Below are 24,197 nucleotides of genomic sequence, written 5' to 3'. Positions count from 1 at the left end.
CTGTTTAGCTAAAGAATGTTGTCACACAGCAAAGTAAAACAAGCTGCCTTAGTGAGTTATATGGAAACATGATGACAGATATCCAAGTGATTCAAATTTAACAGACCTGCCAGAGAGTGTCAAATCTTTTTCCATCCGGTATGGAGAGCTTTCCTGTCTTATCTCTGTCAATACGGTAATGCAGTACTTTTCCATCATTCAGCAGACACAGGGCATAGGAACCATTGCTGTCCCTTTCTCGGATACTGTAGGAATAAGAGAGATTTGCAGGGTTGTGCTTTACTAGGAATGAGCATCTTGGTTGAGATTCTTTTTTAAAATCACCCTTTCCTTTAAGCTTTTGAATGAAAAAAAAAGCAAAATCAGCACTGCAACTTCTGAAGACATTTTGTTAAGCCTTTCATTTATTTCTTAGTGTCATTTGTTTTCAGATAGAATTCCCTAAAGTTTCTTTTTTTTTTTTCCCCCAAAAGGCAACAGATGATAACAGAAAATCCACGATGTGGAGCTCTTTGCTAGGCAGCTACCAAACACTGTGCAGTGCACAAAGCACTTTGTGAGCAAGGAAGCGTTTGAAGGTTTGTGCACTGCAGGCCTGCAAAGCCCATGGAAGTCTGAGGCCAGGATCCAGCATATAGAAGCAGCTACACTTCAATCTCCTCTACAGCTGACCTAAAATTAAAAACAGATAAGTGCCTTCATTAAAGCAAGACTTCTCTCTTATATCTTTTATTTTGAAACAAAAAGAAGACAGTAAGGGCAGAAGATAAAATACTAAAAGAATATAATGTGAAATACAAATAAAGGGAAAATCTTTGTCCACTGAAACAGCTTGTTGTTTGGCTGGGAATTTGAAGTAAATCATACATTTCTGTAATCATCAATTCTTGCAATTTCTGTAAAGATGCAATGCTTTGTTGCAAATTTCACACAAAATATGCATGAAATTTCATATAGTATTGGGGTATATATCTGGTCTAAACTTCACCAGGGAGGGATCGCAGAATGAAATACAAAAACATTGTCTAAAATTCATAGGTAGCCAAGATGATCTCCTTCTTCCAGGAGATCTGCAAGCAACATCTGAGATGCCTGTAAAGTGTTGCAGAGTTGTTTTACGTGTACTCAAGGCTAGCTCACACTGAGACCAGTGTCTTCTGGTGACTGGACCAGAATTTGCTACTGGCTCCATCATAGCTGGCAAAGCATTCCTGAGTAGAAAGTAGGCTTTTTCTTTCACTTTGAGTTGCCCATGTTCACTTGGTGCTGACAGTGCGACAGTAATAGAGCTAGATTAAAATTTTCTGGAATAATGGGTTTTTCCTACCAGAACCCCAGATTCAGCAAGACTGAAACATTTATTGTTCTAGTGTGCACAGAAATCTACTCACTCTCCCTTGAATCCTTCAAAAGCCCTGAAAAGAAATACAGCAGGATACGCTCACTAAGGTGTTGGAAAGCTTCGCTGGTACACCACTAGTACTTGCTATCACATCTCAGAAGATTGCAGAGGCAAGCATTAAATTCTGCTCCTCAGCTGATTCACTCAAGGCTGAACCAAAACAGTGTTTTGTCTGAACTACTCATGGAACTATTTTTTTCATCCAGAGTGGTTCTTGTTGCTTAAGATGTGAACAGGACACTGGTTAAAGGAAAAGGGAAGTAGGGTCAGGGTTTTTTTCTGAAACCAAACTAACTTGCCTAGTGTTTTTAAAGCAACTTGAAACACACTGTGGTTTGTCATGACATGCAGGTATTTTCTCAGCATGCTGATTTCCTTTGTTGACCGACCAGTGAAGAACAAGAGGTTCTGCTAAAATGAAGAATGACTTTTACTTGTCGTCCTCTGACTTGCTCTTAGTAAATAAGGCTTGGAAAAATACTTCCAGAATAGAGGGCATTGTTTCTAAACCACAAATGAATGGCATTTCGTTACATTCAGACTTCTGTTCAGAATACAGAACAAGTAAGGTTATAAAAATCCAATGTCTTGTTTCTGAGTAACAAATGTTGTTCATGTTTCACATGAGAAACTGGTGGCTCCAACACAATTAGCTCTACTGGAAGTGATTCTCATTTGCAAGAGTTGTTACTATCACAACAGGCATTGTAAACATTTCTTCAGAGCACAGGCATCAATGGGAGAAGAGAGTCCTGATTTCTAAGGACCACTGCACAGATCCAAACAGCCCTATCAGTATCCTGTGCAACATTTAGGCAGAGTTCAGGTTTATAAGGTTGTAGATTCTGAGCTCTTCCTTCCCTCAACCCAACAGCTATGTGACTCTGAAGACATCCGCAGTTCACAGTCATGTCAACTTCTGTCAGACAACTCTACCACTGCACATGCAAAAATTCTCCATTCTAATATTTATGATTGACCAGGGTCCAGGGGAAGCCTCATTGTCTTTGGGTTATGGTTCAGGTTTTTTTTAACTGTAGCCAGTGAACTCCAGCACAATTTGGATCCCTACAAAACACAACAATAAGAGGTAATGCTATCTTCCAAAACATGTCTGAAGAGCAGAAGTATCAAGAGCATTGAAGCAACAACCAAATGATGGCCTAAGTCTTAGTTTTGGCAACCAGATCCCTTACTGCTGCAAAAAGTGCTCTCACAGAACCTATCATCACAGTCCAAACCAAACACTTTTACCGCCTCTGATGACAAGAATTGTCACAGGCCATGTTTCACAATTTCAGTGTGGTTTTTTAGACTAGATGGATGTCTAGGTTAGGCTAAGCCTCCAGAATTCCAGCTGGGTACACAGTATCCAGTACCTTACAGTTACCATAAAAAACGGAATCAAAGAAAAAGGCTGCTCAAACTGAAAGGTTATAAACTGAAACCTCTTCAAATGGAAATCAAGGTTTTCATATCTTCTTGATGGTGTTGCCTGTACTACTCAGGGTCATCACATCAGATTTGGGGGCTCTCTTCATATATGGAACTTTCTTTTTACGATAAGTAACAATTTTCAGAATGTTGAGAAAAAAATCCAATATTCCAAATGCAATATCTGCTTTAATTTGCTGAAAGAAATTACACACAGTATTTACTGTTCTTCAATACAAACTGATAAGAAAAGAATCTTTTAGAAAAAGCTATATTTTTTTTAAAAAGCATTTTGGCAAGGAAGGAAGACATCAGTGAAATATCACCTGGTCTTCCATTTCATGCCATTACAGAGAATTACAGATCTACAGAAGAAAAACATAAAGATAATAAACACCCGTAAATGAACAGTATTATCCTTTTATCCACTGAGATTAATCAGAAACATGAACAACTTCACTGAGAGCAAATTTGAATTCATAGATATATTAGAGAACCACCAATGTATCCAGATTTTCTATGACATACTTTTTAAAACACCAATTTCAGAAGGAACTAAGAAACTCAAATTGTTACATAATGAAATGTAAAGAAGATTTAGTTGTCAATTCTAATTTTCATGCAATCTGTGTTCGAGTATTTTTTATGTTTTTGTGAATGCAACCCAAAGAGCAACCGATAACTATTTGGAGTATCATTACAGAGTGTGTAAATAGCTATCCATTCTCTCCTTTGGTAAAGTCTCTATTTTTGCTTGGAAGCAAAAAAGAACAATGTCCCAATTTTTTCTGCTTCCAAGTGAAAAGCCAAATGATCCCTTTCTTCCTAAAGGAAAAAAATCCCTGAAGGTGAAAAAAGTAAATTGCTATTACAACATGCTTCATTGACTGTGTAGAAAAAAAGAAGTCACAGCATTCTACAGTGGAGAATAATGAAGGAAATAAACTAGCAAAACACTTGTTTTAGGAATGGTGTGAAATTATTCTTTCTCCTGAATCCAAGGGCGTGTTAAAGCTTGTTCTCGATCTTGCTTTGCCTTCTCAGCAGTAACAGCCTCCTTGATGTCAGAGATACTGACATTCCCCACTGCTGATCAAGCTCCAGCCATTCCCTGCTTGTCTGCCCTTTTGACCATCTCTCTTGTAATGTTATTAACAACATGGCTATTCATTATCACTTCAAATATCTGCAGCACGCTGCACACGTTCCAAGTTTGAGGGCAATAAGGAATGAACTTGGTGCCATCTGTAAAGGGATCATACAAAGGAAAAAATGGATTGACTGCAGCCTTCATTTACATAATTTCTTCTCCCCTGTTTAGTGGCATATTCAAAGCTGTTTCAGAAATGTGAGTGCACTACAGAATTTAGGACCTAGCTCAGCCACACGCTATTGCTATCCACAATGGAACCTAAAACTTCATCTCCTATTAAGGCTATTGGGGTGTGCTGCACAGTGACCGAACACCTATGTGAGAAGGACTACATCACTGTAGTCTATTTTGCTGGCATTGCCCTGCCAAAAAATACACTAGGCTCCACCAAAACCCTAAGAAATAGCTTTGCTGTATAACCGCACCTGCAACAGGCGACCTCAGTACAGCTATCTCAGTCAGGGATCGCATCTTGTCTTCACACCTCTGACCAACTCTGCTGCTGAAGCACACAGCGTAGAGCTAGCCTTGAGAAGCCATAGCCCTGCTGCAGTGGTCTGCAAGTGGCACCTGACTACGTACCTAACTGAAGATCAGTAAACAGCTCTCCCAAAGAGCTGCAGGCATCATCCAGGCTGCTGTGGAGGGGAATACAGCACCTCTAGAAACATGGTTCGCTGTCTGCATTTTAGCATTTATCTTGGAAAATTTTCATGGTCATCTAAGCTTAGCAACTGCTTTGCATTTTGAAGAGGAACTTCATCATTACTTAATATCCCTAAATTCAGGTCATGTTTAGTAGGTTTGTTTTCACCTTGTCTGATGTCAACAATGTCCAGTTCCATTTATGGATACAAACATAATAATGGTAGATTTATTTACAAAATACTCTACAAGGTTCCATAAATCACCTAGCTCAGTATGCACTCCAATAGTGGTAAATTCCTAGAGGAAAATGATAAGATTAATGTAAATTCCTAGAGGAAAATGATAAGATTAATGTAAATATAGACTGCTCTATGTATTGGAAACACAATTTTTTTGTCAGACAAAGGACAAGAAAACTCTTACAGACAACTGCACTTCAAAACTTATTTTGAAATGGTGTTACTGGTGTTAACTATTGTGACATGTAAGAGACAGTTTAGACTCTAGCTGTCATGAGATGCCATGATGAGCAGTGCTGTGAGTCATTCTAATAGTGTAAACTAGTTTTGTCCTCTTTAGAATATCTCATTGCATATTGTAGACATTCTTATGATACTAAAAGTGTTTTCTACTTTCCTTTTACACAACTGTTCACATTTTATGTCAACTACATACGGCAACAAACACATAGAAAAGGTTTATAGAGACTAAACTGCTAATTATGCAATGCCTTCACTCACAATTACCTTAATGTTGAATTTTTAAGTTTAACAGTATTTCTCAATATTGTTTATCTCGCTTCAGCTTCAGAATTTCTGGTTCTTAACACATATGCAAGATCACATGTTCATATAACTGAAGTGGTCACTCCTGATTACAAAACAAGAATTGTCAAGAGCTAGCACACACCAGAGTTGTTTCCTACGTGAAACTGCAGAGAAAACTAACATTTCTTACACTGCTAGTAGCTGATTGCTGTTAGCAAATTTTTAGGTTATTTTTCAATGGGTCCACACATGCAAGCACTCACACAGATAATATTAACAATATTATAATAATATTATTATATATTATTAATATATTATTACAATATTAATAGCAGTATTAATAATATTATTATGATCACCTCAACAATATTGATCATTGTATTCTGCAATTATGCCCCCTACCAGGCAAAGGCTAATGAAAAAACATGTCTGGTAAGAACCAGCATCCTACACAGCATGCAAAGGAGTGTTAATGAAGCTAACAGGGGCTTGAGACTTAAATAAAGTTCTCTATTTTCAGTTGCTTTTCAGGTCATTTTAGAGATATCATATTTTCCTTCTATTCCACTGCTATAGTTTTTTCTCCAAATTTTGTGGCTAGAGGGGCAATATCTCATGAGTGTTCTTCTCAGAAGAGGTGTGTACTGCTTCCTATTTCACATTGTTTCATGACTTTGTTTCTATATTTGGCTTTGAATATGAACTCTATAGCACCCACATACATACTTATTTCACTGACTTTCCAGTCATGACAAAAACTTTAAAAAGACCTTTTAAAATTCGCTAGTAAAACACAGACAGTTAGCTCAGATCTTTTCCAGCAGCTGGATGAGTCGCAGTGTTAGATTTATGATGCTATTCACGACATTTTGAACTGCAATCAGGAAGCTTTTCAACTATTTCCATATTTATTATATAAGAAAAATTCTAGATTTGATAATCTTGTAGTGCTGCAAAGCAGCGCTAAAGAAATCTATACGTTAGATGTCTTCTCACAGAGACTGCTGTACTGGATTTTGTTTCAAGGTAGGTAGGTCAGACAGTTAGCAGATTTCTGGTGTAATGAAGTTTTAGAGACCCTTGTAAAAGAATATACAGAAATATTCTAGCCTTCTAAAATTTATTACCTTTTCCGTAATAAACAAGATGATTTTTGTCATATACCAGCACCTGCTTGTGGGCTTGTTGAATAGCCTCAGAGTACCTCATCTCACTGAAAATCTAGCTTCTCTCTATGTTCCCAGGCTCCAATTCCTACCTCAACAAGCGAACTTCTCTTAGACATTGAATGTTTCTAAGTTTTACCTTTCAGTCAGCTACCAGGCTTGAGTGCCTTGACCAATGTGAGAAAAACAGTCCCTGAGCAGCTACATTCACAAGCACAAATTCACAGCCTACAGTCCACAGATGTACAGAAGATTCTGACATGCACTGCTGCTGGGTAAGGAAAAAGTATGCGATGCCTGTGCCTGAAATGTAAAACAATGCACCTCTCTAGCACTCAACAATTTTGCTGCTACTGTTTTCAGTTAGCTAACAAATGAGTGGTTTATTTCTCAACACCTGCTGAGCAAGCCCATGTTAGGCAAACCACTGCAGAAAACCGAAAACCTCTCGAAATTAGACACTTCTTTTGTTATTTGCTATGAGCCTCTAGGTCTACTGATCTGAGAGCTAGAAGAGCTCTGGAAGGAAAAATAACCGCTTTCTCAGTTACATTTTCATATTATTTAAGGTCCAGTAGCACTTCTCCAGTGGCACTTCTCATAGTTTAAACAGAGCCTGAAAGTTAGCATTTTCCCCTCCATGGTTTCATCTACCTGATGTGAAAACAGCCACCTGAGTTCAAGCAGAACTATAAGATACGCACCCACTGACATAACTAGTCCCACAGGAGAAGGTCTGACTGTTCCCTCCACAGCTCATCGAGCATGTCACTGCAAACAGCACCAGAAATACCTCCTAGGCCATCTCTAAGGGAAACAGGAAAATGCGGGGGAAGTATTTCTATTTAAAGCTGTAGGAATGCTTATAGAAGATTAAGAAGAGACCAGGTCTACAAGAGAGACTGAAAATGTCAAGTCTGCTAAAAAATTACACTCCTTTACTCCAAAGCCCATCCCTGTTGTTGAGCAATGTTAGCTAAGGGATCCATCTCTTTGAAGAAAAATTAGCTTCCCTTTTTTTCCCCAAAGAGAAGCACTTTGACCACATAGAAACCGAAGTGCGCAAGAGGTAAACGGGAAAAGCTGCAAGTTTTAATATACGATCAACATAATGACTCAGCTGATATAACATTGATTTCGTAAGATGTTAATATAGAAAGTAATAATTTTTCAGAAAAAAAAGGTCATTAAGCTTTGCTGCAGCTCACATACCCACGTGCTCCTATGTCTAAAAAGTACGAAAAGAAACTAGCAAAGTCACAGAGCAATGAAAAGGAGAGGTGGTATGGTAATGCTGTGTTGGCAATCTATGACAGTGACTACATTCATCAAATTGATGACACTTCTCCTGCGCTATAGAAAGAAGCATTCAGAAAAGATGAATCTGTGATAAGGGGAATCTTCGGCTCCGCAAACTTTTGTAACAATTTTTGTTACTGAGGGAAGGAAAGATATTTCAAGAAATGAGGTGTCAGTACACTCAAAGTATTCATAGGTAAGACCTAAGATAGGAATAAACTCTACCAGAAAAAATGATTTAGAGGAGTTACCAGTTCCTGACAGTTAAGATTGAAACACGGAAACATACGAAGGTTGCATCTACATTAGCAATTAGTGTGGCACAGTTATGGCAAATCAGTAAAGCGAGAGAGTTGGTACTGAAGAAGCATATCCATCCTGCACTCACTCCTGCAGTTTTACTCTGGACTAGCTTTAAAAAAATCGAAGATAGTTGAGTGCTGAAGGAGACTGCATAGGCAGGCGATGAAATTTCTCTCAGGAATTATACAGCTCTGAGTGATCCTTCCTTGGCCATGACCTTTAAGCTTCATTTTCCATCATTATATAAATACTTCCATTTGGAGGGCAGGGGCACGCAAAAAACAGCTCAGTGAAAACATTGATTTTTTTCAACTGAGGATTTTCCAAAAGAAAAACATTTTTGTTAGAAGATTTTGACTGGCTCTAATCCTCACAAGATGACGGCTGCTAGTCACTATCCTAAATGACACATTTGCACTCAGAAAAGAAAAGATCGTGAGGTCAAGTAAACGCAGACAGCAGCGGACAAAATGGCGTTACCAAGGTAAAAGTAATTCCTTCTGTTGCTGAACTGCAGAAGAAAGCACCACCACTGCCCCCGGGAAAGCTGGCAGTCATGGATCCCAACAGTTGTTAACACAGGCAGTTTGTCCGTATTTTTACCACTTTGGTAAGTCAGCGTACTGGGTGCAGGTGGCCAGGCCTCGGCAGCGGGGCTGCAGGGGCTCTGTGAGGGGGCTGGGGGCTGCCCTGGGCCGGTCACGACTGGTTCCAGCTGGACCCAGAGGACACCCCTGCAGGGCACCCCCAAGCCCCTCAGCCACCTATGCGGCACCTCTGCGGCGGAGAGAAGAAAACAAACGCAAACCAGAAGCAGCAGCGCAAACAGCAAGGCCGGAGGAGGAGGTGGGGAGGAGGTGCTCCAGGCGCTGGAGCGGAGAGTCCCCTGCAGCCCATGGGAGAGGCCATGGTGGAGCTGGTGTCCACACTGCAGCCCTCCAAGCAGGTGGGTATTTCCTGAAGGATACTTCCTGTGGAGAGCCCACACTGCAGCAGGGAACAGCGTGAGGAGGAAGGAGCGGCAGAGAGAAGCTGTCACAGACTGACTGCGGCCCCCATCCCTTGCCCATCCTCCCCCGCGCTGCTTGGTGGGAGAGGAGCTGGCTGTGAGGGAGTGAAGTTCAGCCTCTGAAAACTGGGGGTGTGGGTGTGTGAGGGGAAGGTGGGGCTTTATGTTTCTGTCTTTGTTTCTTACTGTCCGACTGAATTTTAATTGACAATAAATTAAATTACGTTTCCCCAGGTGAAGTCTGTTTTGCCAGTGAGAGTTAGTGGTACATGATCTCCCTGTCTTCATCTTGACCCACGAGCTTTTCCATCCTGTTTTCTCCCCCTGTTCTGTTGAGGAGGGTACGTGTGACAGCACCTTGGTGGGCCAAGCTTAACCTACCATAGTCACTTAGTATGGCTTATCAGCTATAAAACAAAGTTAAATGAATTTTTCTTGGTATTGAGTTTCTCTGATACTCCCTTTAGAATTAAACCTAGTATTTGATTAAAAAACAATGACCCACACTTTTGCTATCGTTTCCCACCTTTATTTAAGCGGCAACATAGTCTTGGAGACACTTGCTTAGTACAGGAATGATTACGTCATGTATATCATGCTGAACTGGGCTCTCTCACTGTGAATGAGCCACCTTTTAGGGCATACTCTCATTTGAGATTCATTCAAGGGAACTGTGTAAGTAACACAGAAAAAAGCACTCACAGAAATTTTCCATTGTTTCTTGACCCAATGAGGATACGGTGTTCTGACTCTTCCCGAGAGATCCTCCCGTGGAACCACGGCATCTTCTCATGGGCTGTAGTGGCAATCAACTTCTCCAGCTGAGGCTTTTGACTAATGATAGCTTGTTCAAGAGCATGACCCTAGAGAGTGGTAAAAACACAGCAGGACAGTCACAACTGTCTTCTGCAATAAAAACATGACAGGTAGACTTCCACTATTGGCTTGGTTTTGGGACATCCAAAATCTGCACGTATTTCTTCTATGTGAAGAAAAGATCTGGTTGCTATAAGGATATTAAAACAAAAACTAACATATGGTAATCTAAACATCACAAAGCTGGGATTCTTCCTTTACCTCTGAGAAACAGAAGGAAAAGTAACCAGTAAATTAAGCCCTTAACATACCAGTATTTCAACTGAAAATTATGTCATATTTTAGGCTAATGACACATAGCTAAATATACTTAGTGTCACTCTGAGATGTCATAAAACAGCTCCATATTACATATCCCATGGCAGTTTACTGAAACAAACTGAACACGCTTTGCATTGTTGCATCAGGTCTATGTTGAAGACATCAATGCAAATTTCCCCAAAGCAGACAGAACAGTCCCAATTTTAGAGTAAACTATGTTAATATTTTAGGTATAACCTAGAACTTCTAAACCCACCTACAACCTATCACTTCTAAATTTGGCCCAGAATCTGAGGGCAAAACCCCTTAGTTTCATCAGTTTTCAACTTGAGTTCATCAACTTCCTTCTAGATTGGGCTTAGACTCATCAGAAAAAGCTGTAAGCCTCAGCACTTGTTGTAAATGTAGTATAAGTTTCAGGCTTTTCCAGTTTAGGCATTGCTCCACATACTTTACAGAGCAGAACACATATGATTACTTGCTAGTACCAAAAGAGATGAAAAACCTTGTGGAACTCCATGAGTTCATAATGGTAACTTGTGGCATCCCAAGGTGAAATAATATTCCTGTTGCAGATTCCTACACTAGTGATTCCATGTTAAGACTGGCTTCTTCACAGTCATTCTAAGGAAAAAATACAGTCTGTCTTCCTCAGCATGGAACATTCCTGCTTGACACATGCGGTACTGAAGACATACAGGCAGTGCTCTACAGCTAAGAAACCAAGGTCTATTTTGGATATAATCTAAATAAGCATCGCAGAAACAAGGCCAGCTAAGAGGGGAGGATGTAAAACAAGTCACCATGTCATCATGCCTGCCTGCACATCAATCTATAAAAATTCAGAATCAAAAGCAATCAAACAAACCATTTGTGTATCTTGTTCATTTTATCTATTAATTTGAGGTGCATGTCGAAATCTGACGATACAAGTTAGTGCAGTGGTAGATAAGGCTATGCTAGCCCAAGACAACATAAACGTCCTAAGTTTTGTAAAATTTCAGGAAAACTACACTTATGGCCAAGTTACTGCATGTACTGGAGGAAAAAAAAAAACACTGTTCAAAACTCAAACAGCTGTGATCCCATTATGAAAAAATACTACACAGCAGCAGCAACAGCTGGAAACAAACACTGCAATCTCTTTTTCTTCTAACTCAAAGACCACTTTATGGAAAAATTATCTTGGATTTACCTGCAAATTCCAAGTTTGTTTGACATACTCTCTGATGAGATTCTCTTTTAAATCTTCAAAGGGTCCTGTTTTGGGTTCAACACCTGGTGGTCGGTTGAAAGGTTTTCTCAGTAGACAGACAAGGCCATCTGCTTCCTCTGAGTGATAGTTAACGAGTTCAGCAGGACTGGCATGCGACTTGCCTCCTGCAATAGCATATGACCCACTCAGCTCCCTCTCAATTGTATAATGATGAACCTTCCTTCCATGGGCCAAGGATAAGGCAAAGCCCCCCAGGTAATTCCGGCTTTGGCGGAGCAAGTATAGTCCATCACTCACTCCTCCTTGCATCAGATACTCCTCGGCTTCTTCACGTGTAATATTGCCAAAGAAGTATGGCAAATGGTTAGCAGGGTTCACTGTGTGGGAAGCCATGTTTTTTGCTTTTCCAAGTAGCAAATTAGTATTCTGTATCTGAAAAACAAAGACAGAGACATGAGTATCAGTTGAAAAAAAAAGGATAAACCAGTAACATGCCAGCTCACATGTGGTATGTCAGTAATATATTTTTTAAAAGATCTTGGGACAAAGAACACATTTTGGGTTTTATCTTGTTAGAAGTTGTCTTTCTAGATCCGAATAGGAAGTTTTTCCCTGTTATACGGTAATATAAATGTTTCCTGTAACTGCACAAGTTTCCTTTAACTCTTTCCCTCTCTGCTCCTTTGCCTAGCCATACAGAGGTCCTGATATTTTCACTTGCCTGAATGCCTCTATTCATCCTTTTGTACTGGCCTTGAGGTGTTTCCCAATAAAAGGAAATAACTAGGTAAGAAAGGTTCAGTGAGAACAGTTTTTTATTCCAGTTTTGTGCCATTATAGTTTTGCTTATAAGAGTAGCTTATGCCAGTATGTGGGCTGAGTATGGACAAAAGTCCTACATTAAAATAGTTAACATTCCTCTCCGCAGAGATTTACCAATGTTTTTTTAATGGTAAAAAGAAAAAAAGTTATAGTGCCTTTTTGAACAGTTTTCATTTCAAACAGCTTATACTGAAATAATAAGAAGGCACGCTACCAACAAAAACACAGAAGAGAATAAAGTTCAGCATCTCTGAAGAATAATAGTGAACATAACATAAACAGCTTCAATTCTTTTACTCTTAATTTAACAATAAAAATAATCTCATATATATTTTTATATATATGTATATAAAAGATTGTATTATTATATATATATAAATATATGATAGATTTTTTTTTAAATATGCACAAGGACTCTACAGAACTCTAGCTACAGGAATACTGTTCTTCTTGTGTCCCGTCTTCCCTGAGTTATCCCAGCCTATAACCTACATTTGTCAGCAGAGAAATTTACTTTCATCAAACCCCATGGCAGATTACACCGCCTGGACAGCTAAATATTGTGCTGGAATTACTTTTGTCTCTTTCAAGTTCTTGAAGAGGAGACATCAGAACACAAAAGCTGAATTTTCTTTATTATTCAGATTAGTGAGATTTAAAACACTGTCTAATGGATACTGGGAAGAATACCCCAGCTATCTGCTGACAACATTTAAGTGGATAGGAAGTGAATATATTGACACCAATGAGACCTGTATTCTTCCAAGAGTATTTGCAAGCTCTTTCTCGTCAGATGAAGTGGTCCACAACTGCAATTACTTATGTAATCGTAAGTTCCCCAGTCAAGTCATTAATTGTTTCCTGCAACATTGTGAGTTTTTCATATACTTTCTCCTCCAAATGCTTCCCCAATCCAATCACTGTTTAACCAGGACTGGCCACAGACTGTTACATCTGCAGTTTATGGGGAGTAAGAAGGAAGGAAATCCATTTAAGAACAGTTCAACATCTTCTTTCAGTCTAGAAAGAAAAACCTCACTAAGTATTATTGCCTGCACATCTGTAAAATTAATTCATCGTCTGAAAAATTACTTTCAGACAACACAAGAAATGCTGAATAAAACTAGCAGTACGTGCTTATGTTTGTATTATATTTGTGTATTAGATTAAACTTTTCCTTAGGAAATACCTCACAACTTCATTGCCAAAATTTTTATTTCCCTGTCTTTTAAGTTCAGTTGTGACAACTTGATATTGAAATACTCTCAAGTACACAAAATAGGTGACAGCCCTTGTTATCTGTGTGTATTATGCAGACTTTAGACTAACTAGGCAACACTACAAGTGTATCAAAGGAAAACCACTGTTGTTTCTTTGTATTTACAAGATCACTGCACATCTTGTATTCTTCTTTTCCAATGTATATATACTAAGTAAAATGTATATATACTGAATATGGAACCCATGAACATTAACCTACAAAATACTGTTATCTGTGTTTTATTCAGGTCACTGCATCTCTCTCTTCCCACCTTCCATTATGTTGGCCAGAAGCAGACAAAAGGATCAGAAGTTCAGTTCCTGTTTCTATTGCTGTGCAGGATAGAGCAGTAAAAACAATGTACCCTTCACACTTAAACAAAGAGCACAGTTTTAGGGAAGCCATGCAGCAGTCTGTGAAATGAGCATTAAATAATTCAGGATGTATGTGAACGGGGTTAACAGACCTCTTGGCTTGCAGCTGGCCAAAGTGTGCAACTGAGTTATGTGAGCACAGGTGGAGAGGACTTTATGGAAGACCATGTGAGAGGAGAGGGTCCATAGTGCAAAGCTGCAACTGCGGAATGAGCGTCTTAACGTAGGGCCTTTTGGCACATGGTGCTTCAGGCTGACACCTTCCCGGGCAGCTCTGCAGCAGGCAGAGCTGTGGTGTGCCTACTGCTTAGTTCAGATATGGCCCATCAGGGGACCATAGCTGATCTGCTGTCTCATGCGCCTGGGTCAAGAAACAGTAGAGAAATACCTGTGCTGCTCTGTGAATATGTGAAGAAGTGGGGTGCGGGTGGAGGAACGCAACAGTCAAATGAACAAGGCTTGCACAGTATAGAAAACTAGGCAAGACAGAGTCAGGACAAACCATGTGTTGTGCAAATCTTCTGGTCTGCTCCCACCTTCCCAAAGAAGGGAGACAGCAAAGCTACTGCAGCCCTACAAAACAGACCTGTGTGGAGCATGCTATTTATTACTCTTGTGGTTTGCCACCAAAGGTTACTGGTTTAAGATCACATAATATGCTCAAGTTAATCTTTCTGGCATTTTCATTGACAAAACTTCCCTCCACTTTCTCATTTAAATGTCTCAGTACTGAGAATTCACATTCTTAACCCAAATGATCTACTAATATATCTTTTACTAATTGCAAAAGAAAGCTCTAACTGAAGAGACAGAAGGCAGCAGTCCACAGCAAATCAGCACCAAACACTGATTCTGTGTAAAACACCATGCAAAATGACAATTTCAACTGTACCAGATGAAGAGAAAGACAGCTTTCCTTAAACAGAATGCATTATTTCAGTAACGTAATGCAGGGCCAGAGGATTGTAATCAATAGCACAAGGTCCAGCTGGAGGCCAGTTAATAGTGTTGTAACCCAGGGTCAGTACTGGGGCCAATATTGTTTAAGATCTTCATTAAGGATGTGGACAACAGGGGGAGTGCACCCTCAGCAAGTTCACAGGTAATACAAAATAGGAAGTAGTGGCTGAAATACCACAGGGTTGTGATGCCACTCAAACACACCTGGGAAGGGTGAAGAATTGGGCTGAGAGGAATTTAATGAAGTTCAACAAGGGGAAACATCTGGTAGAGTGGGCTTTCCCCCTCTGAAAGGGCGTCAGCATTTCAGCAGCCGCAGGGTCTGTGAAGCAGAGCATTGCTGGGCTGCCCACTGCCGGGTCTTTGTGCGTGGGCCACCAGCCTCTCATCACAGGACCTGACAAGCCTGAGGTTAAAACCCACCTGCAAGGCCACATGTTCTTTAAGCTCTGGCGTGGGGGAGAGCAGCAGCTGTGGATGCTGAGCAAAGGCAGCCCCTTCCAGCGCTCCTGTCCCCTTTGCGCACCTGCGCAGTGCTGCGGGGCCCGTCGGCGCCTGTCCCAGGACCGTGGGCACCCTGAGAGTGCCAGGGTCGTCGGCAGCGGTGAAGATCCTGAGAGTTCCTCAGCCTTCCCTGACCATCTCCTGCAGGTCCCCTGTGCTAACGCAGGTGGTGTCTGGGGGGGAGAGCACGGAGGCTTGGGGGTCTTGGGTGTACCAGCTTTTCCCTCAGGGCCACCCAGCAGCTTGCCAGAGCCTGCCCCAGGCGTCTCACCCACCCCAGCTTGAGAACTGGGGAGGTGTGGAGGAGATCAGGGCTTCCCCTCCTGCTCCCCATGCCCTCTCCCTCCCTGCAGCCCACCTCCAGCAGGGCACAGAGATAGGGGCACATCCCGGCCCAGCCCCAGGGCTGGGGCTGCTGCTTTCCAGCCTGCAAGAAAGCCTTCGGGAGGCCCTTGCCTCCCCTCTCCCACAGCCTTCTGGGGCTTCCTTGGCTTTTCTACTCCTAGCACCAGACAAGCTCCAGCACTTTGCATGTCTGTCTTGCCAGGACATGGCATCAGGCGCTGAGGAAGCCACAGGGCAGAGCAGTTCTGCTGCGAGGGACAGCGGCATGAGACAGCCGCCCCAGACAGGGCACATGTCAGTCTCTTCCCACGTGTGATAGGCTGAGAGGAAATGGCTTCAAGTTGAACCAGGGGAAGTTTAGATTGGCTATAAGGAAAAATTTCTTCACCAAAAGGGCTATCAAGCACTGGAACAGGCTGCCCAGAGAAGTGGTTGAGTCACTGTCCCTGGAGGTATTTAAAAGACATGTAGACATGGCACTTAGGGACATGGTTAGGTTTATGGTTGGACTCGATGATCGTAAGGGACTTTTCCCACCTAAACGTTTCTAAGATTCTATGATTCTATCAATCTGAAAGTCGCTACAAATATGGAGGCTTTGAATGTTATAGTTCCTGTTTCCTTCAATCCTGCCTACTTGTTTCCCTCAGACACCCCCCCATGTCACCATGTCATTCTTTTCTACTCAACTCTGCACCACAGATACTGCTGGTTAGGAGATGAACATAACATCATCCCACCTCTGGTAAAGTGCTTCTTGAAAGCAGGCTCCAAGTCTTCAATCTCACTTTCGGGAAGGGTAGAAGAAAACAGATTTGCTGCTTGATTTTCAGTAAGGAAAAGAGCTTAAATCATGATCTACCACAATTAAAACAAAAGAACAATTGCTATAATTTCTATTCTGTGTGAATCTTTGTGGTCCTCAACAGCAGAGGCAGCTGGGACACACAGGGCACAGCTGCCAAATGTTAATCCTGAGACTGCAGGAGGTTTTCATTGGCATATTGGTAGGGAGGTTAGCCTGGACACAGACATGTTGGATGCACGGGATATCCACATTGGCTCTTCACGAGCACTGTACAGCTAATTTGGAGAAAAGGCCAAAATAATCGCATACAATTCTCATGCCAAGAATGGTACTGCACTGCACCACCTGTTCAAAACACCTCAGTTACGTTGTAGTGAACGAAATTCAAACAAAAATGCCACCACACTCTTTATCTGTGGAGGAATTTATTTTCAAGGAAGTATTTAATGGAAATTCCTTTTCTCCGTACCTTTCATTTCAGACTTAAAAAAGATGTTAGCACCTTCATGTCTGAAAAGGATAAAAAACTTCAGAATGAGATTAAGACCTAATAAAATAAAAGGGGGGAGGGGGGAAAACTCGCATTCCCTGGCTACAAAAGATCCTGATGCAATGGCTACTGAAATTAAAGTTCACTTAGACTTCGATGTGTTTCAGATAAGGCTCCTCCTCAGAGTATTGTTCAGTCTCAGATAAATCTCAGTATTTACTATGCACTCTTCAGGATGAGTTGCCCAGACACAAGTTCTCTTTGGTGGTTTGCTTTTTGTGTAATCTGTAATAGGAAGTTTTTCCACTGCTGACAATTCACCATATTTATGAGTATTAAAATAGATGTTGAAAAAACTCATCTATATTCATTAAGAAGTCACAGCACACACACAAAACCAAAGTGATAGGTATTCACAGCGATAGGGCCAAAAGCCTCTGAGTAAAATCCCTCTACCCTTTCTAAAAGATGTTCCAAACCATTCTCCAAAGGGGGAGCATGTGTAGGCATACCAAGTTAAATTGAATTACTTATCTCAGAAACAGAAAGCAGGAAAGGTGGTACATCAGGACATTCATTGGGGTTTAAATGTTGACATGGAAATCTGACTAAATGCTCAAAAAACTAGACAGTGCTGAGCTTTACGCTGCTGTTCTGGCAGTGCTGTTACCAAACTATTAGATTTGAAAATAGTTCAAGTATAACTACAATAGGTGTAGCCACACCTTTGGGGTCACCTGTGGATAGATGGCAGTAAGGTTGAAGCTGGAATCTGCCCAGTCAGAACTCAGACACTGCCTGTTTGTGAAGGCTTCTCAGCTGCACACTCGTCATTCAGATTGTGGGACTGGAACTGGTCCTTGTTACTTCTTGCTGGAGCTTGAATTTTAGTGACCCTCAAACTGTCTGACCTGCTAACATGTCATGGTGTTGGCCTGGACTGTCTTACTATCTGCTGGCTGCAGTTCTACATACAGTTCTTCAATTTCCTTTAAAGCCCACTATGATACATCTTATGCTAGAAGGAAGTAATCTGTTATCCTGAACAGTCAGGTTCAACTCTGCAAGTGAAAGGGTATTAGTTTTGGCAAATTCAGTCTCTACACGTTCCTTTCTAGTAGACGAGTTATGGATATTATGTCTAGATTCAATAGTTAGCTTTGTTAATGCAATGAGTTTGTGGATTTGAGTCAGAACTTCACTCAACTAAAACGAGGCACTCAGAAATGCCACCACCGTACACAGGTATAGCACTGCTAAAACAAATACACAAATTTAAATGCTGCTATAGATCTTTCTTTTAAGGGCTGTTTGCTTCTTATTGTGTGAACTAGTTTTTTTTTTTTTTTTTTAAGTTGCATTTAAACATGGCAAAGGAATAGAAATAAAAGATTAAAACAAGGGGTTTAATTAAAATTCTCCAAAGATTTTGGCTGCTGTAGAGGCCATTGAGATGAATTCTGTACAGTTATTTAAAGACATAGATTGAGTTCTGTCCTCCTCTTCATACTCTTTGACATAAACCCAAATTCCTCCAACCTGAAAAAGTATTAGCCCTGTTGACAAATGTGCAAAGCACCATGTCAACACTGGGCAAGTGGTTCAACCATTCTTCGCTGATCAGTTACACTGATCCACCAGACCCATTTTTAGACACTGTCTAGAAGCTTGCAAAAAAGGAAATACTATTTTTCTTTCCAATCCTCTTTTCCTTTTCATCTTTAACTCCAACTAATGAACAGCATGCAAAGCTCTCCTTGAAACAGCAAACTGCTCTGTGAATAAGGCCTAGTTTCCTATGAATTCACGCACTACAGCCTTCAAGCAATAAGCCAGGCTCCTCCTATTAGACTTGCACTTGCTCCATCTTCCAAAATTCTCACAAGCACAAACTCAAGTACCCTCAGCTTCCTCCTCATCCATTAACTACTGGATAGCAGGGAAACACAAACTGCAGCTACACATTTACTGTTTGGAAGCTTAGAAAAATGGGCACATGTTGAGCTTATGCTTTCATGCAATGGAGGCACTGTGTTGGCTTGTTCTCTGGGCACATTTATTTATTCCCATAAATGATTGATCAGACTATCCATGAGAACCTCTCCTCTGAGAAATTAGGCCAAAAGTAAAAAGCTATCAGGGAGAGCCTGGCAGGATGGTGACTGCATGAGACAGTTTCATTAGAAAACCAGGCAAAAATAGTTGAAATGTGATCTAGCAGTTCACAGCAAATTCAGAATTCTCTCAAGTACGAGAAATACCACAAAAGCCAAAGTAGACTCTGGCCCCTAGCAGGACAATGGCACAGATGGGCAGATAAAAACATTTTGAAGAAACGGTAGATACAGTGGAGTTTTGAGTGGTAAAAAGCAGGTGCCTGTGACAGGTCTGCATTTAGACATCTTGGATTCCTTATTGACACTGTAACTTCTGCTAGCAGTGGTCATTGGCAATACACTCCACAATCTCCAGTTTGTAAGGAGACTTCATCCCAGCACAGATAATGACTTGGCTACAGCAGTTTGCATAGTTGCAGGACCAAAGTACCTATGATATCCCAGAATTGCCCAGAACGTTTGTTCAAAAGGTCATCATTCTTTGGTAAACTTCACTCACAACAAACATTAAAATAAATCTCCTGTCAAAGGTGCTGGATGTTCTGAGCTAAGGGCATCATAAAGACTTGTTTTAATTCTGAGATGAAGACTGGGGGCAATAAAGCACTTTTGGCACAACAGACCCCTCTATAACGAGATTAGAGTTTTCCTGATAGAAGCTTTGACAAACACATTGAATGAAAGAGCAGAAAAAAGGGCTGTTCCAGGTGCAAGACTAGTTTCTTTGACTTTGCTTATCATACCTACAAAATATCCTCCCAAAAGACAAGAACAAAGAAAGGTAAGTACAGTCACTCCAGCTCCTAGAAGCCTATCAACATGTTCTACGTGCTTCTCACTTGGGTCAAAATGTGAAAGAAAAAGTAACACTTTGTATGTTTAATCATGCTGCCTATACCATAAATTAGAGTTATTAACTTTTCATCATAATGAAAATGATGTAAGTGCCATCTCTGGATTCCTCCCTTCACCTGGCTGTTTGAGGTGTCTATCGGATGGTACCCAAGAGGACAGAAACTCTTTCAGGCATGCTGCACACCTATTTCCAAGACCTAGCGTACAGGCAAATGCTATTGTCTTAAAAATAACCAGTAAGAGGCTTTTGGTTTATGATGATCTTGAGATACAGTGTTCACTACAAAACTGCTCTGTTTCACCAGCATTTGTTGAAGACCCATTTGGAGTTTGAGTTCATACAGACCAGAAAGACCATGAACATGAGCCAGCTCATATGGAGGTGACTTAATCCTTTCATTCCCTACAAAAGTTAAACTAAAATCTTCCACAGAGAGCAAATATTTATGTATAAAACTGAACAGACAACAAATACAGATAAAACTGCAAGTTCTTTCCCCAGTAGTACCACTTCTCACAAAAAGGGAAGGCTACAGGCCATCAGTGACTTCCTTAATGAAAATATATGTCATTACATGTTATATATAAAATTACCATATGCTACTCCTATAAAATATCAATTAGAAGATTATAATTAAATTATTACTTATCAAGGCAGCATTTGGGGAGGAATACTAGAAACTTTCACTGCCAGTACTCAACACTGGTCTACTCTAGCTGGGTAAGAACTGTATGGTTTCAGCTGCTGACTGTCCTCACTCTGCTACTTCAATTTAAAGTTTTACCTGGAATGGGACAAATTCAGTGGTCTGAATTTACGAAAATTTGCTTCTATAGTAATCTGCATTTCACAGGTCAGTCAGAACAACTCTCACATCTGATTTTATTTTCTCATAATCCTATGAGTTTTTACTCAAGATGTTGGCTAAAGGTGCAGGAAAAAAAATATATTTTCTTCACTTTTTAAAAAGGATGTTTCTACACTACACCTAATGCCTTCCTGTGATGGGTACCTTTAAAAATGTTGTTCCTTTTTACCAGTTTATAGTTCCTCAAACAGAGAGGGAAAAAAAATCCACTGCAATATAGATGAAATGGCAGTGGCAGTGATGAGGGACTCTCTCTTAATTCTTCAGAACATAAAATGGAAAAGTTCAAAGCTCAAATAAATAAGAAGGCCTGGTGTAAAAAGTTTATAAAATATGGAGAAGATTTCTCAATTATCACTGGAAGAACAGCAGCAGGATCCTTATATACACCAATGCACACAGCATGGGCAACAAACAGGAGGAGCTGGAAGCCCTTGTGCAGCAGGATAGCTATGACTTAGTCACCATCACAGAAACATGGTGGGATGACTCTCATGACTGGAGCACTGCACTGGATGGCTATAAGCCCTTCAGAAGGGCTAGGCAAGGAAGGAGAGGCAGTGGGGTGGCTCTGTATGTTAGGGAGTTTTTTCATTGTATAGAGCTCAACGATTGTGATGATAAGGTCGAGTGCTTATGGGTAAGGATGAGGGGGAAGGCCAACAAGGCAGATGTCCTGTTGGGAGTCTGTTACAGACCACCCAACCAGGATGTAGAGATAGATGAAGCATTCGATAAGCGGCTGGCAGAAGTCTCACAATCACTAGCCCTTGTTCTCATGGGGGATTTTGACTTGCTGGACATCTACTGAAAATACAGTGCAGCAGAGAGGAAACAGTCTAGGAGGTTCCTGGAGTGTGTGGAAGATAACTCCCTGACACAGCTGGTAAGTGAGCCTACCAGGTGAGGTGACTCGCTTGACCTGCTGTTTACAAACAGAGAAGGATTCGTGGGAGATGTCGTGGTTGGAGGCCATCTTGGGCTTAGGGACCGCAATATGATAGTTTTCAGTTCTTGGCGAAGTACAGAGGAGGGGAAGCAAAACCACTACCACAGACTTCCGGAGGGCAGACTTTGGCCTGTTCAGGACACTGGTTGGGAAAGTCCCTTGGGAGGCAGTCCTGATGGGCAAAGGGGTCTGGGAAGGCTGGACATTCTTCAAGAAGGAAGTCTTAATGGCGCAGGAGTGGGATGTCTCCATGTGCCGTAAGACGAACTGGTGGGCAAGACGACTGGCCTGGCTGAACAGGGAGCTTTTGCTGGGATTCAGGGACAAGAGAGGAGTTTACCACCTTTGGAAGAAGGGGTGGACAACTCAAGAGGAGTACAGGGATCTTGTTAGGTCATGCAGAGAGAAAATTAGAAAAGCAAAAGCCCAGCTAGAACTCAATCTGGCCACTGTTGTAAGAGATAATAAAAAATGTTTCTACAAATACATTAACAACAAAAAGAGAGCCAGGGAGAATCTCCATCCTTTATTGGATGCAGGGAGGAATATTGTCACCAAGGATGAGGAAAAGGCTGAGGTACTTAACGCCTTCTTTGCCTCTGTGTTTAATAGCCAGACCGGTCATCCCCAGGGTACTCAGCCCCCTGAGCTGCAAGACAGGGACGGGGAGCAGAATAAACACCCCATAATCCAGGAGGAAGCAGTTAATAACCTGCTATGCCACCTGGACACTCCCAGGTCTATGGGGCTAGATGGGACCCACCTAGACTATTGAAGGAGCTGACAGAGGAGCTTTCCAAGCCACTCTCCATCATCCATCAGCAGTCCTGGTTAACAGGGGAGGTCCCTGATGACTGGAGGCTTGCCAATGTGATGCCCATCTACAAGAAGGGCTGGAAAGAGGACCTGGGCACTACAGGACTGTCTGCCTGACCTCGGTGCTGGGAAAGATTATGGAGTGGTTCATCTTGAGTACGCTCAATAGGCATGTGCAGATCAACCAGGGGATCAGGCCCAGCCAGCATGGGTTCATGAAAGGCAGGTCCTGCTTGACCAACCTGATCTCCTTTTATGACCTGGTGATCCAACTAGCGGATGAGGGAAAGGCTGTGGATGTCATTTACCTGGACTTTAGTAAAGCCTTTGACACCGTCTCCCACAGCATTATCCTAAGGAAGCTGGAGGATCATGGCCTAGGCAGGTGTACTCTTCGCTGGGTAAAAAACTGGCTGCGTGGCCGAGCCCAGACAGTAGTAGTGAATGGAGTCAAATCCAGTTGGCGACCAGTCACAAGCAGTGTTCCCCAGGTATCAGGATTAGGGCCAGTCTTGTTTAATACCTTTATCAACGATCTAGATAAGGGCATTGACTGTGCCCTCAGTAAGTTTGCAGATGACACCAAACAGGGTGGAAGTGTTGATCTGCTCGAGGGTAGGAAGGCCCTGAAGAGGGATCTGGGCAGGCTGTATTGACGGGCCGAGGCCAACTGGATGAGGTTCAACAAGGCCAAGTGCTGGGTCCTGCACTTGGGTCACAACAACCCTATGCAGTGCTACAGGCTTGGGGAAGAGTGGCTGGAAAGCTGCCTGGCTGAAAAGGACCTGGAGGTGTTGGTTGACAGCCGGCTGAACATGAGCCAGCAGTGTGCCCAGGTGGCCAAGAAGGCCAACAGCATCCTGGCTTGTATCAGGAATAGTGTGGCCAGCACGACTAGGGAAGTGATCATCCCCCGTACTCGGCACTGGTGAGGCTGCACCTTGAACACTGTGTCCAGTTTTCGCCCATTATTACAAGAAAGACATTGAAGTGCTGGAGCGTGTCCAGAGAAGGGCAACAAAGCTGGTCTAGAGCACAAATCTTATGAGGAGCAGCTGAGGGAACTGGGGTTGTTTAGTCTGGAGAAGAGGAGGCTGAGGGGAGACCTTATCGCTCTCTGCAACTACCTGAAAGGAGGTTGTAGTGAGGTGGCTGTTGGTCTCTTCTCCCAGGTAACTAGCGATAGCACAAGAGGAAATGGGCTCAAGCTGCGTCAGGGGAGGTTTAGATTGGATATTAGGAGAAATTTCTTCATGGCAAGAGTGGTCAAGCATTGGAACAGGCTGCCCAGAGAGATGGTGGAGTCACCATCCCTGGAAGTGTTCAAAAAACAGGTAGACGTGGCACTTTGGGACATGGTTTAGTGGGCATGGTGGTGTTGGGTTGATGGTTGGACTGATGATCTTAGAGATCCTTTCCAACCTTAATGATTCTTAGTTTTCACTTTCATTAAAAATATCCAGCCACCAAGCCAGGAAACATGAAATTATTAC

At 41.7% G+C, this 24,197-nt stretch overlaps 1 protein-coding gene across 2 annotated transcripts in view; it reads right to left on the bottom strand.

The window, feature by feature from the left end:
- The window catches only part of SYK (spleen associated tyrosine kinase), a 35,342-nt gene extending 23,415 nt beyond the window's left edge, over positions 1–11,927 (bottom strand). For both annotated transcript variants that reach the window (XM_075726039.1, XM_075726041.1), the window contains exons 1-3: positions 11,514–11,927; positions 9,884–10,044; positions 107–245 (exon numbers count right to left, since the gene is read on the bottom strand). In XM_075726039.1, the coding sequence (XP_075582154.1) occupies positions 107–245; positions 9,884–10,044; positions 11,514–11,927 (714 nt within the window). The remainder of the gene's footprint in view (positions 1–106; positions 246–9,883; positions 10,045–11,513) is intronic.
- Positions 11,928–24,197: the final 12,270 nt, after the last annotated feature.

Source organism: Pelecanus crispus, chromosome Z (assembly GCF_030463565.1).
Source record: "Pelecanus crispus isolate bPelCri1 chromosome Z, bPelCri1.pri, whole genome shotgun sequence".
Classification (NCBI taxonomy): Eukaryota; Metazoa; Chordata; class Aves; order Pelecaniformes; family Pelecanidae; genus Pelecanus; species Pelecanus crispus.
The sequence above is the reverse complement of the archived record's forward strand: the minus strand, read 5'-3'. Positions and strand labels throughout refer to the sequence as shown.